At 41.3% G+C, this 13039-nt stretch overlaps 1 protein-coding gene across 4 annotated transcripts in view; it reads right to left on the reverse strand.

Annotated features, from left to right (window-relative positions):
- The window catches only part of LOC109893026 (P2X purinoceptor 1), a 40325-nt gene that overhangs the window by 8695 nt on the left and 18591 nt on the right, over positions 1-13039 (reverse strand). For all 4 annotated transcript variants that reach the window (XR_002255707.2, XR_002255708.2, XM_020486018.2 and 1 more), the window contains exons 3-6: positions 11148-11219; positions 10706-10778; positions 5433-5523; positions 5126-5206 (exon numbers count right to left, since the gene is read on the reverse strand). Coding sequence is in view for 2 of the 4 variants with exons in the window: in XM_020486018.2 (XP_020341607.1) it covers positions 5126-5206; positions 5433-5523; positions 10706-10778; positions 11148-11219 (317 nt within the window). In the remaining 2 variants the exon portion in view is untranslated. The remainder of the gene's footprint in view (positions 1-5125; positions 5207-5432; positions 5524-10705; positions 10779-11147; positions 11220-13039) is intronic.

Raw genomic sequence — 13039 nt, forward strand, 5'->3', positions numbered from 1 at the left:
CCTGACCAAGGCTCTTCTCCTCCGATTGCTCAGTTTGGTTGGGTGGCCAGCTTTATGAAGAGTCTTGGTGGTTCTTCCATTTAAGAATCGTGGAGGCCACTGTGTTCTTGGGGACCTTCAATGCTGCAGAAATGTTTTGGTACACTTGTGCCCGGCACAATCCTGTCTCGGAGCTCTACGGACAATTCCTTCGACCTCATGGCTTGGTTTTTGCTCTGACGTGCACTATCAACTGTTGGACCTTATATAGACAGGTGTGTGCCTTTCCACATGTCCAATCAATTTAATTTACCACAGGTGGTAAATTTACCATCAAGTTGTAGAAACATCTGGATGATCAATGGAAACAGGATGCACCTGAGCTCAATTTCGAGTCTCATAGGAAAGAGTCTGAATACTTATATTTTTTTATTTTTAGTAAATGTGCAAACGTTTCTTAAAAACCTGTTTTCTCTTTGTCATTATGGGGTATTGTGTGTAGATTGCTGGGGGAGAAAATCAATCATTTTAGAATAAGGCTGTAACGTAACAAAAGGTGGAAAAAGTCAAGGGGTCTGAATACTTTCCGAAGGCACTGTATATGTGTGATGTAATACATTTATACAACGGGTGGCTCTAATCCTTGACACTGATTTGTTAAAACGCATTCCAGACAGTGTCTATTCCACAAGTTACCACTGGCTAAAGCTATGACTTTGAAATGCCTATTACTCTGTTCCATTTCACTGTGAAATCCACTGTCTCATCAGCCCAGTCAGACAATTTATAAAGTTGATATCCACTGTTAAAAGCATCTAGACATTATCTTCCATTTCTTTTAGACTAGCAATTGGTTTTCAATAGCAGAGATTTGTATAAAGATTTGTCTCTCTGACATTTGCAACATTGTTTCAGTATTGAAATTCGATCTCCAGCTTTCCCATAGTATTGGGAAAATGTAAGGGTGGGAGTTGTAATGAGACAGACACACAGGCAACTTTTCTCAGCCTGTCGAAATTATGAACCAGCATAATTTTTATGGATATTTACAAAGAAATGTCAATAGAAAACAGGTAAAACAAAACAAAGTGCAGCTAGTTTGCAGTCTTTCCAGCTTCCGTTTTAAGTGATTGTGCTAGCTGTGTTGTTGGCTAGCTCCTCCGAACAAGTGTCCTGATGAGAGAACACATTTTCTATGCCAGGTGAAATCGCGTATCATTAGCTCATTGTTATGGATGTATCAAAATGCATCAAATTGTCACTAGAAAACAGCTTAAACAAATGTATATGCAGCTATTTTGTTGTTATTCTGACTGCACTGTTAGACGTGACTTTAAGTTAGCCGTAGTTGGCTAACTAGCAAGCAAGGGATAACAACATTGCCAGTATGGTAATAGAACGACTGGGCCGAGTCCATAGATGCAGAACAAAGACTTAACGACTGGGTCATGACTCTGGCAACCGAACCGATAGAACGAACAACCAGCCGGCTTGGGTAGCAAACCTAGATTTGTGTCGGGACTATGAAATAGTATGAATAAATTCATCAAAATAACATTTTTAAGGCAGCGCACAATTGGCCCAGCGTTTGGCCGGCCTGGATTTCCTTGTCCCATCGCGCTCTAGCGACTCCTTGTGGTGGGTCACCTCTCCCGCCTGCAAGCTGACTTCGGTTGCCAGCTGGATGGTGTTTCCTCCGACACATTGGTTCGGCTGGCTTCCAGGTTAAGCGAGCTGGTTGTCATGAAGCAGTTCGGCTTGGCAGGGTCATGTTTCGAGGACGCATAGTTCTCAACCTTCACCTCTCACGATTCCATAGGTGAGTTGCAGCAATGGGACAAGACTGTAACTACCAATTGGATATCACGAAAAAGGGCTAAAAAATGATGTATATGTAAATCATTATATGAATAATGTATTTTTTTGTTGTACTTTTACCCACCCGTTGTATAAATGTATTACATCACACATATACAGAGCCTTCGGAAAGTATTCAGACCCCTTGACCTTTTCCACATTTTATTATGTTGCAGCCTTATTCTAAAAGGATTAAATATTTTTTTTCTTCTCAGCAATCTACACACAATAGTCCATTATAACAAAGCGAAAAGTTTTTTTAGAAATGTTTGCACATTTATTAAAAATTTAAAACATAAATACCTTATATGCAAGTATTCAGACCCTTTGCTATGAGACTTGAAATTGAGCTCAGTTGCATCCTGTTTCCATTGATCATCCTTGATGTTTCTACAACTTCATGAGAGTACAATATACTGTACTCTATTGTACTATACTCTACTTTTCTTTACTGTACTGTACTCCTGTATTGTATCGTACTATTCTCTACTGTGCCTACTCACTGTATTGTACTATTCAAACTTGTGAAACATACATCTATTATAGGTTCAGACTTGGTCCAGTCCGGTTCGTCTGTGGACATTAACATCAAGGCCAGGGTGGACTGACCAAATTTCAACTACTTTTCAACGTCCGTGGACGTCTGGTGTCGTTTGGTGCTCAGTGGTTGAGGATGTTGTATATAGTAACTGGAATGAGGGGGGGGGGCTCATGGGTAGGTGTCAGTAAGAGCTGGGAGAGGTGACATTAACTTGAAAGTGAGTGAGAAAGACAGAAAGGGAGAGGTTGTCCAGAATCAGACGGTTTTAAAAGTAAATTTGTGAAATTAATTTTTTCCTTCATGCGTTTGAGCCAATCAGTTGTATTGTGACAAGGTAGGGGTGGAATACAGAAGATAGCCCTATTTGGTAAAAGACCAAGTCCATATTATGTCAAGAACAGCTCAAATAAGCAAAGAGAAATGACAGTCCATCATTACTTTAAGACATGAAGGTCAGTCAATGCGGAACATTTCAAGAACTTTGAAAGTTTCTTCAAGTGCAGTCGCAAAAACCATCAATCGCTATGATGAAACTGGCTCTCATGAGGACCGCCACAGGAAAGGAAGACCCAGAGTTACCTCTGCTGCAGAGGATAAGATCATTAGAGTTACCAGCCTCAGATTGCAGCCCAAATAAATGTTTCACAGAGTTCAAGTAACAGACAAAGCTCAACATTAACTGTTCAGAGGAGACTCCGTGGTCGAATTGCTGCAAAGAAACCACTACTAGAGGACACCAATAATAAAAAGAGACATGCTTGGGCCAAGAAACACGAGCAATGGACATTAGACCAGTGGAAATCTGTCCTTTGGTCTAATGAGTCCAAATTTGCGATTTTTGGTTCTAACCGTCGTCTTTGAGAGTAGGTGAGCGGATGATCTTTGCATGTGTAGATCCCAACATGAAGCATGGAGGAGGAGGTGTGATGGTGTGGGGGTGCTTTGTTGGTGACACTGTCTGTGATATATTTTTCAAGGCACACTTAACCAGCATGGCTACCACAGCATACTGCAGAGATATGCCATCCCATCTGGTTTGCACTTAGGGGGACTATCATTTGTTTTTCAACAGGGCAATGACCCAAAATACACCTCCAGGCTGTGTAAGGGCTATTTGACCAAGAAGGGGAGTGATGGAGTGCTGCATCAGATGACCTGACCTCCACAATCACCCAACCTCAACCCAATTGAGATAGTTTGGGATGAGTTGGACCGCACAGTGAAGGAACAGCAGCCAACAAGTGCTCAGCATAGGTGGAAACTGCTTCAAGACTTTTGGAAAAGCATTCCTCATGAAGCTCGTTGATAGAATGCCAGGAGTGTGCAAAGCTGTCATCAATTCAAAAGGTGGCTATTTTGAAGATTCCATATGTATTATTTCATAGTTTTGATGTCTTCACTATTATTCTACAATGTAGAAAATAGAAAAATAAAGTAAACCCCTTGAATGAGTAGGTGTGTCCAAACGTTTGACTGGTACTGTATGTAGTACGCTAGTATGTTTTTTTTGACACGGCCATTATCATCCGTGGCGGAGGAGAGAAAGTGTTGAGTGACACACACGGCGTTTAATTTGATCGTGGCTATTGAATAAATACATCTAAAACGTTTTGTTGTTAATCTGTAATACTAGCCACCTAGCTATTTAACACTCTTGCTTTGACCATCAGACAACAGAAAGAGAAAGAAAACAGTTTTGAGCTGAAAAGTATGCCAGTCAAAGAGAGGACAGTAGCAGGTGACCCAACTGTGGTTTGTGACTATTATGATTTCGGTAACGGAATTACAAGGCAAAAGGTAATATTTCTTAAACTTAGAGAAGGCAATCAATGTCTCCAAAACGAAATGTTTTTATTAGTTGGCTGGTGTTTGTCATCGGAAGGAGACCAAGGTGCAGCGTGGTAAGTGTTCATGATTCTTTAAATTACTCAGAACACCAAACAAAAACAACAAAAGAATAATGATTGTCACGTTCTGCAGGCTTCACAGAGCCAACAAAAAACAAGATCCCACAAACACCAAAAGGAGAATGACAACTTATATGTGATCCCCAATCAGAGACAACGATAAACAGCTGCCTCTGATTGGGAACCATACTCGGCAAAAAACAAAGAAATATAAAACACAGAAATAAAGAAACTAGAATGCTCACCCTAGTCACACCCTGGCCTAACCAAAATAGAGAATAAAAGCCTCTCTATGGCCAGGGCATGACAGCTGGAATCTTTACATCAACATTGTGTTTCGATGTATTTCTAAGACCCCTTAACCATTTGTTTATCCAGAAATGTTTAAGATGGTTGAAATTTTATCTATGCCTTTGTAACGATGTTGTAACTGAGAGTTAGGAAGCAAGTTCAGGGAGTGAGTGTTTTAATAAATAAACAACATAATACAAAATAAGAAGCACGACCAACTAACAGAACTGACACAGGAACATAAACAATAACGCCTGGGGAAGGAACCAAAGGGAAGGACATACATTGGGGCAAAAAAGTATTTAGTCAGCCACCAATTGTGCAAGTTCTCCCACTTAAAGATGAGAGAGGCCTGTAAATTTTCATCATAGGTACACCAACTATGACAGACAAAATGAGGGAAAAAAATCCAGAAAATCACATTGTAGGATTTTTAATGAATTTATTTTCAAATTATGGTGGAAAGTAAGTATTTGGTCACCTACAAACAAGCAAGATTTATTAAAAAGGGGTCACTCAAAAAGGGGTGTATCAAAAAGGGGTCACTCACCTCTTAACACCATATGCTGGAAAGGTGACAGAGTTTTTGATGAACAGTGTGTAGTTCTCTGCCGACATCAAAAGTGCGGGACTGCACGGAAAACAAAGACAAACAAAGCATTAACACATCAAACACACATAGACATACAGAGAGTTCATCTTAAAAAATGGATGGAGACCATTTTCCTTTCATAAAATAGCTTACAAATCACTTGGTTCAGTTCAAAGTAACATTCAGTACATATAACAAGTAATACATTATTATAGCTACAGGCTTTATGTAAAGTGTTAACATAATTTTCAGTGATCCTACATACTCTGGGATTGTGTGGTCATCTTCCACAGGGCACCAGGCTACAACCTCACACGTCTTGGTTGTGTTCCCCACACACTTCCCCGTCATATGTCCTTGGGGTGGGCGGTGGAGGGGGGCAGCGAGACATAGACATGGAGAAAAGACACATGAGGGATATAGCTTTTCAACATGAAGTATGTCCACTTTTTCTTTCTCCTCGCTACTTAAAATCTTATCTAAAATGTATCTCATTACAGAACACCAAAGGAAACTGTTAAGTGAGCAAAAAGAGTGCAGAGATATCTCTTTTATCTCTCTGATCTGAAAAGTTGAATTTCCTTCTGCATGAAAAACATTGAAGCTGATGTGGTTCTGAGAGGTTGAAAGGGCTTAGATATAACCCATGGGCATATTGGGACAGTTACAAAATACATAGCCAACCCTTTCAACTTCCTACGTTATATCGGTTCATAATTCTACTGTATAGGCTTATTAGATTGGCTCCTACTACTCCCTATGTGTCTGCCAATCTGTCTGCCTATGTCTCTGACTGTGCTTATGACTTGTGTCGATTGCATTTGTCTGCGAGTTAATGGTTCAAATCAAATCAAATGTTATTAGTCACATGTGCCCGAATACAACAGGTTAAATGCTTACTTTACAAGCCCCTAACCAACAATGCAGTTTAAAAAAATAAGAAGAAGAAGAAATAAAAGGAACAAGTAATTAAATAGCAGCAGTAAAATAACAATAATACCTGTACAGAGTCCATGTGCGGGGGCACCGGTTAATCGAGGTAATTGAGGGAATATGTACAGTTGTAGTCAGAAGTTTACATACACACTCATTAAAACTCATTTCTCAACCACTCCACAAATTTCTTGTTAACAAACTGTAGTTTTGGCAAGTCGGTTAGGACATCTACTTTGTGCATGACACAAGTAATTTTTCCAACAATTGTTTACAGACAGATTATTTCACTTATAATTCACTGTATTACAATTCCAATGGGTCAGAAGTTTACATACACTAAGTTGACTGTGCCTTTAAACAGCTCGGAAAATTACAGAAAATGATATCATGGCTTTAGAAGCTTCTGACAGGCTAATTTACATAATTTGAGTCAATTGGAGGTGTACCTCTGGATGTATTTCAAGGCCTACCTTCAAATTCAGTGCCTCTTTGCTTGACATCACGGGAAAATCCAAATAAATCAGCCAATACCTCAGAAATAAATTGTAGACCTCCACAAGTATGATTCATCCTTGGGAGCAATTTCAAAACAACTGAAGATGCCACGTTCATCTTTACAAACAATAGTACGCAAGAATAAACACCATTTGACCAAGCAGCTGTCATACCGCTCAGGAAGTTGACGTGTTCTGTCTCCTAGAGATGAACGTACTTTGGTGCGAAAAGTGGAAATCAATCCCAGAACAACTGCAAAGGACCTTGTGAAGATGCTGGAGGAAACAGGAACAAAAGTATCTATATCAATAGTAAAACGAGTCCGATATCGAGATACCCTGAAAGATCACTCAGCAAGGAAGAAGCCACTGCTCCAAAACCACCATAGAAAAGCCAGACTACGGTTTGCAGCTGCACATGGGGACAAAGATCGTACTTTTTGGAGAAATGTCCTCTGGTCTGATGAAACAAAAATAGAACTGTTTGGCCATAATGACCATTGTTATGTTTGGAGGAAAAAGGGGGAGGCTTACAAGCCGGAGAACACCATTCCAACCGTGAAGCACCAGTGTGGCAACATCTTGTTGTGGGGGTGCTTTGCGGCAGGAGGGACTGGTGCACTTCACAAAATAGATGACATCATGAGATAGGGAAATTTTGTGGATATATTGAAGCAACATCTCAAGACATCAGTCAGGAAGTAAAAGCTTGGTCGCAAATGGGTCTTCCAAATGGACAATGACCCCAAGCATACTTCCAAAGTTGTGGCAAAATGGCTTAAGGACAACAAGGTCAAGGTATTGGAGTGGCCATCACAAAGCTCTGACCTCAATCATATAGAACATTTGTGGGCAGAACTGAAAAAGCGTGTGCGAGCAAGGAGGCCTACAAACCTGACTCAGTTACACCAGCTCTGTCAGGAGGAGTGGGCCAAAATTCACCCAAGTTATTGTGGGAAGCTTGTGAAAGGCTACCCAAAACATTTGACCCAAGTTAAATAATTTAAAGGCAATGCTACCAAATAAAGTGGTGAACCTAACGAACCTAAGACACGGAATTGTTACTAGGATTAAATGTCAGAAATGGTGAAAAACTGAGTTTAAATGTATTTGGCTAAGGTGTATGTAAACTTCGGACTTCAACTGTACATGTAGGTAGAGTTATTAGAGTGACTGTGAATAGATAATAACAGAGAGTAGCAGCAGCATAAAAGAGGGGGTGGCCAATGCAAATAGTCCGGGAAGCCATTTGATTAGATGTTCAGAAGTCTTATAGCTTGGGGGTAGAAGCTGTTTAGAATCCTCTTAGACCTAGACTTGGCACTCCGGTACCGCTTGCCGTGCGGTAGCAGAGAGAACAGTCTATGACTAGGGTGGCTGGATTCTTTGACAATTTTTAAGGCCTTCCTCTGACACCGCCTGGTATAGAGGTCCTGGATGGCAGGCAACTTGGCCCCAGTGATGCTCTCAACCTGCTGCACTACAGCCCCATCGATGAGAATGGGTGTGTGCTCTGACCTCTTTTCCCTGTAGTCCACAATCATCTCCTTTGTCTTGATCACATTGAGGGAGAGGTCGATGTCCTGGCACCACACGGCCAGGTCTTTGACGTCCTCCTTAAAGGCTGTCTCGTCATTGTCGGTTAACAGGCAACAACACTTTTGTGTCATCGGCAAACTTAATGATGGTGTTGGAGTCGTGCCTGGCTGTGCAGTCATGAGTGAACAGGGATTACAGGAGGGGACTGAGCACTCAACCCTGAAGGGCCCCTGTGTTGTGGATCAGCGTGGTGGATGTGTTTTTACCTACCCTTACCACCTGGGGGTGGCCCGTCAGGAAGTCCAGGATCCAGTTGCAGAGGGAGGTGTTTAGTCCCAGGGTCCGTAGCTTATTGATGAGCTTTGAGGGCACTATGGTTTTGAACGCTGAGCTGTAGTCAATGAATAGCACCGACTCAGCATTAGGTGTTCCCTTTGCCCAGGTGGGAAAGGGCAGTATGGAGTGCAATAGAGATTGTATCATCTGTGGATCTGTTAGGGCGGTATGCAAATTGGAGTGGGTCTAGGGATTCTGGGATAATGGCGTCGATGTGAGCCATTACCAGCCTATCAAAGCACTTCATGGCTACAGATGTGAGTGCTACGGGTCAGCAGACATTTAGGTAGGTTACCTTAGTGTTCTTGGGCAAAGGGACTATGGTGGTCTGCTTAAAACATTTTGGTATTACAGACTTGGACAGGGAGAGGATGAAAATGTCAGTGAAGACACTTTGCCAGTTGGTCAGCGCATGCACATTTTAGTGTTATTTGCCTAGAAGTAGTTTAGCTCGTCTGATAGGCTTGTGCCACTGGGCAGTTCTCAGCTGTGCTTCCCTTTGTAGTTTGTAATGGTTTGCATGCCCTGCCACATCCGACGAGCGGCGGAGCCGGTGTAGTACGATTCGATCTTAGTCCTGTATTGATGCGTTGCCTGTTTGATGGTTCGTTGGAGGGCATAGCGCGATTTCTTAGAAGCTTCCGGGTTAGTGTCCCGCTCCTTGAAAGCAGCAGTTCTAGCCTTTAACTAGGGGTATGTACGTACAGTCACTGTGGGGATGACTTCGTCGATGCACTTATTGATGAAGCTAATGACTGATATATTGTACTCCTCAATGCCATCGGAAGAATCCCGGAACATGTTCCAGTCTGTGCTAGCAAAACAGTCCTGTAGCTTAGCATCTGCTTCATCTCATCACTTTTTTATTTACAGAGTCACTGTTTTCATTTTTGTTTGTAAGCAGGAATCAGTAGGATAGAATTATGGTCAGATTCGCCAAATGGAGGGCGAGGGAGAGCTTTGTACGAGTCTCTGTGTGTAGAGTTTTTTTCCCCCTCTAGTTGCACATTTAACATGCTGATAGAAATTTGGTAAAACGGATGTAAGTTTGCCTGCATTAAAGTCCCCGGCCACTAGGAGCTTTGCCTCTGGATGAGCGTTTTCCTGTTTGCTTATGGCGGAATACAGCTCATTGAGTGCGGTCTTAGTGCCAGCATCGGTCTGTGGTGGTATGTAGACAGCTACGAAAAATACAGGTGAAAACTCTCTAGAACAATACCTCGAGACTTCCTTAGATATCGTGCACCGGCTGTTATTTCCAAATATACATAGTCCGCCACCCCTTGTTGTACCAGATGCCTCTGTTCTATCCTGCAGATAGAGCGTATAACCAGCCAGCTGTATGTTGATAATGTCGCCGTTCAGCCACGACTCCATGAAGCGTAAGATATTACAGTTTTAAATGTCCCGTTGGTAGTTTAATCTTCCTCGTAGGTCGTCGATTTTACTTAGCTTGTAGAACGGAAGGCAGTGGTTGTGTGCATGTATGCATAATATGTGTGTGTGCGACTCTGTTTACTTTAATAGAATGGTGAGCCAAGGCGCTCAACCACCCTGCGTCATGTTGCTAAGAACATGGAAAGTTGTTGATCTGAAATCAAGCATACTTTTTCTTCTTGCATGCATGACTTTGGGCAGGGAAACAATGATGATACAACCTGAACACTTATCTCCCTGACAAGGTTTTTTGCTCTCTGACAAGTGAAATTGTGTGCCATTTTAATTTATGTTAAACAACACCTGATTCTGATTACAAGTAATTAGAATCCAATACATACAGTAGTAATAATTGAACAAAGTAAAGAATAGACTACGAAGGACTGAATTATTTGCACTGAACTCACATCCCTTTGTTGTTTACCCCTTATTGTAGTTATAGATGGCCAGTGTGAGAGGTCAGGTGGGGAGGGTTGTGGTAGTGGCAGTGAAGAATGGTTAGTTTGGCTAGGTAGGTAGTGAAGAGGGTTAGTTAGTGCAGTGTTTCTCAAGCTTTTTATACCAGGGACCGACAAGCTATGGCCCTCTTGTGTCAGGGACCGGCAAACTATACCTCTTCCTCATTTGGAGGACAACCTGCTGGCACTGTAGAACTGACTATATTAGTGTTCAGTTAACCATCTCAGGAACTGGCCAGGACCGGCCAGCAATGTGCCATGACCAGAAGTTGACAAACACTAAGTAAGTGAGTGGGACTGTGTCACACTGTCACACCGTCACACCGTCAGGACTTTACCATGTCCCGTACGTTCTATTATCCCTCTTTCACAGTCTGAGTCGGAGTTGCAGAGATACCTGGGTTCTGTGAGCTGAAACACAGGAAGGAGTTAGAGTCAATGTGTGTGTGTGTGTGTGTGTGTGTGTGTGTGTGTGTGTGTGTGTGTGTGTGTGTGTGTGTGTGTGTGTGTGTGTGTGTGTGTGTACGAAACATGATAAAATAGGTCAATAAAAGACTATCTGTTAAGACCACATTTTCCTGATTGATGAGCTCTGTGCAAATGTATTATAATTTTTCTTCTCAACATGTGTCATTGACAGCATCTCACAATGAAAGCAGATGAGCTGATATGATGTACTTTCCATTTAGCTTTAGTATTTATGAAAATACATTCATGTCAGAAAGCGATACAAAGAGATACAGAAAATCCTATAAATACTTTTGAGATGAGTTGACATACCTCAGGACATTTTCCCATCTTCTGACCTTTGGTTATAATGTAGTTGGTCATCACCACAAAAGATGAGTCTCCCTGATGTACGAGAGAGAGAAAAGCCCCATTTACACCTGGTTCTAACTTGCGTCCTAACTTGTCCAAATTCTGATTGTGCCCACATTTTTAGATAGTTGTAGACAATCAAAATACACATTGTGATCCGATTGTGATCAGATCATCCTGCCCACATCAAGAGGTAGTCAGATATGCATTGTGTCTGGATATCTTACAAGTGTAGACAGATCTGGATGGGAAAACTATGTAAATCTTCATTATTTAGCCCTCTAAAATCATTGACAGGTGGTAGCATTGACTGATTACATCAATATGTCTTACAATAAATAAATAAATATTATTTTGAAGAAATACCTGTGAAAAATGTGCATAAAGGAAGTAATCAGGAAATGCAGACACAGTGGAGAGATAACAGAAACATTTCTGGAAATGTGGGCACAATCATGTAGACAAGATCAGGACAAAGGACCCATGTTAGCACCATGTAAAAACAGGGCTAGAGAGACAGAGACACAGAGAGATTATAATTGTATCTTTAAATGTGACAATCATACAGTTTGAAGCCATTTGTTTTTCTTTAGTATTATAGCCACTATTGTTATTGTTGTCGCTGTTGTTTTCATAATTATTATTGTATCACTTCGCTTTGGCAACATTGACCTTGTTATGAAAGCATATCGAATTATTTGAATTTGACCTGCATATATAACGATCCTCCATCCATTCCCTATGGGAACAACAAGGTCTGCTACCGGATATATTTTTACCTGTAAATGTCATCACATCAGAAGGTCATGAGGTGAAATCAGTTGTCATTTAAAAAGTTATTACCTTTCACAGACCTGCAGGTCATCTCTCCATGTTATGTGACAAACCTTTTGTCGCTGTTACTGTTACGCTCTGCTACTCTCTGTTTTGTAACAGATCAAAAGCCCCTGCCATGCAACAGAAATACTGAATTACATGAAGGTGCAGTCGAATAGCGCTGGTCTGAGGGACTTTTTCTTGTTCTAGTAATTGCATTTCTATGACCCTCGCTCTCCTGTTTCATTCTATTGGCCTTCTCTCGAGTCTCGACCAGGATGTCGTACATGTTAATGTAAACTAACTCATATGTAGAGGCCATATAAAGCACAGGACATGTGGCCCTGAATTAATAAGGACTGGTACAGGAGCCTTCCTGCCTGGGTAACAGCATTAGATGGCATCAGACCTAGGTTCAAATACTATTTGACGCTATTTAGCTCTGCTTGATTGACACTTTAACTGTGCTTGATTGAGCTTCCCTGTTGTAATGGAATCAACAGCAAAGTCTAACATCTCCAAAGTACAAACCCCAGCCACCTGACACTCCAGGCATGCTAAAGTAAACACTCAAAGTATTTGAAAGATCTTAAATAGTATTTCAACACAGGTCTGGATGGCATGCTTGTGTAATTCGGTCACATGATGCCAAGTCACTGACTTGTGACCACTTCGGGAAGTGGTTATTATCATGCAAAGACAGATGTTATTACATCGATTCCTGTCAATTACATCGATTCCTGTTACGGCAGTACCACAATGGCATCTACAGTGGGGCAAAAAAGTATTTAGTCAGCCACCAATTGTGCAAGTTCTCCCACTTAAAAAGATGAGAGAGGCCTGTAATTTCATCATAGGTACGCTTCAACTATGACAGACAAAATGAGAAATGAAAATCCAGAAAATCACATTGTAGGATTTTTTATTAATTTACTTGCAAATTATGGTGGAAAATAAGTATTTGGTCACCTACAAACAAGAAAGAAGTTACCTGTATTAATGGCACCTGTTTGAACTTGTTATCGGTATAAAAGACA

Source organism: Oncorhynchus kisutch, linkage group LG6, assembly GCF_002021735.2.
Source record: "Oncorhynchus kisutch isolate 150728-3 linkage group LG6, Okis_V2, whole genome shotgun sequence".
NCBI classification, from domain to species: Eukaryota; Metazoa; Chordata; class Actinopteri; order Salmoniformes; family Salmonidae; genus Oncorhynchus; species Oncorhynchus kisutch.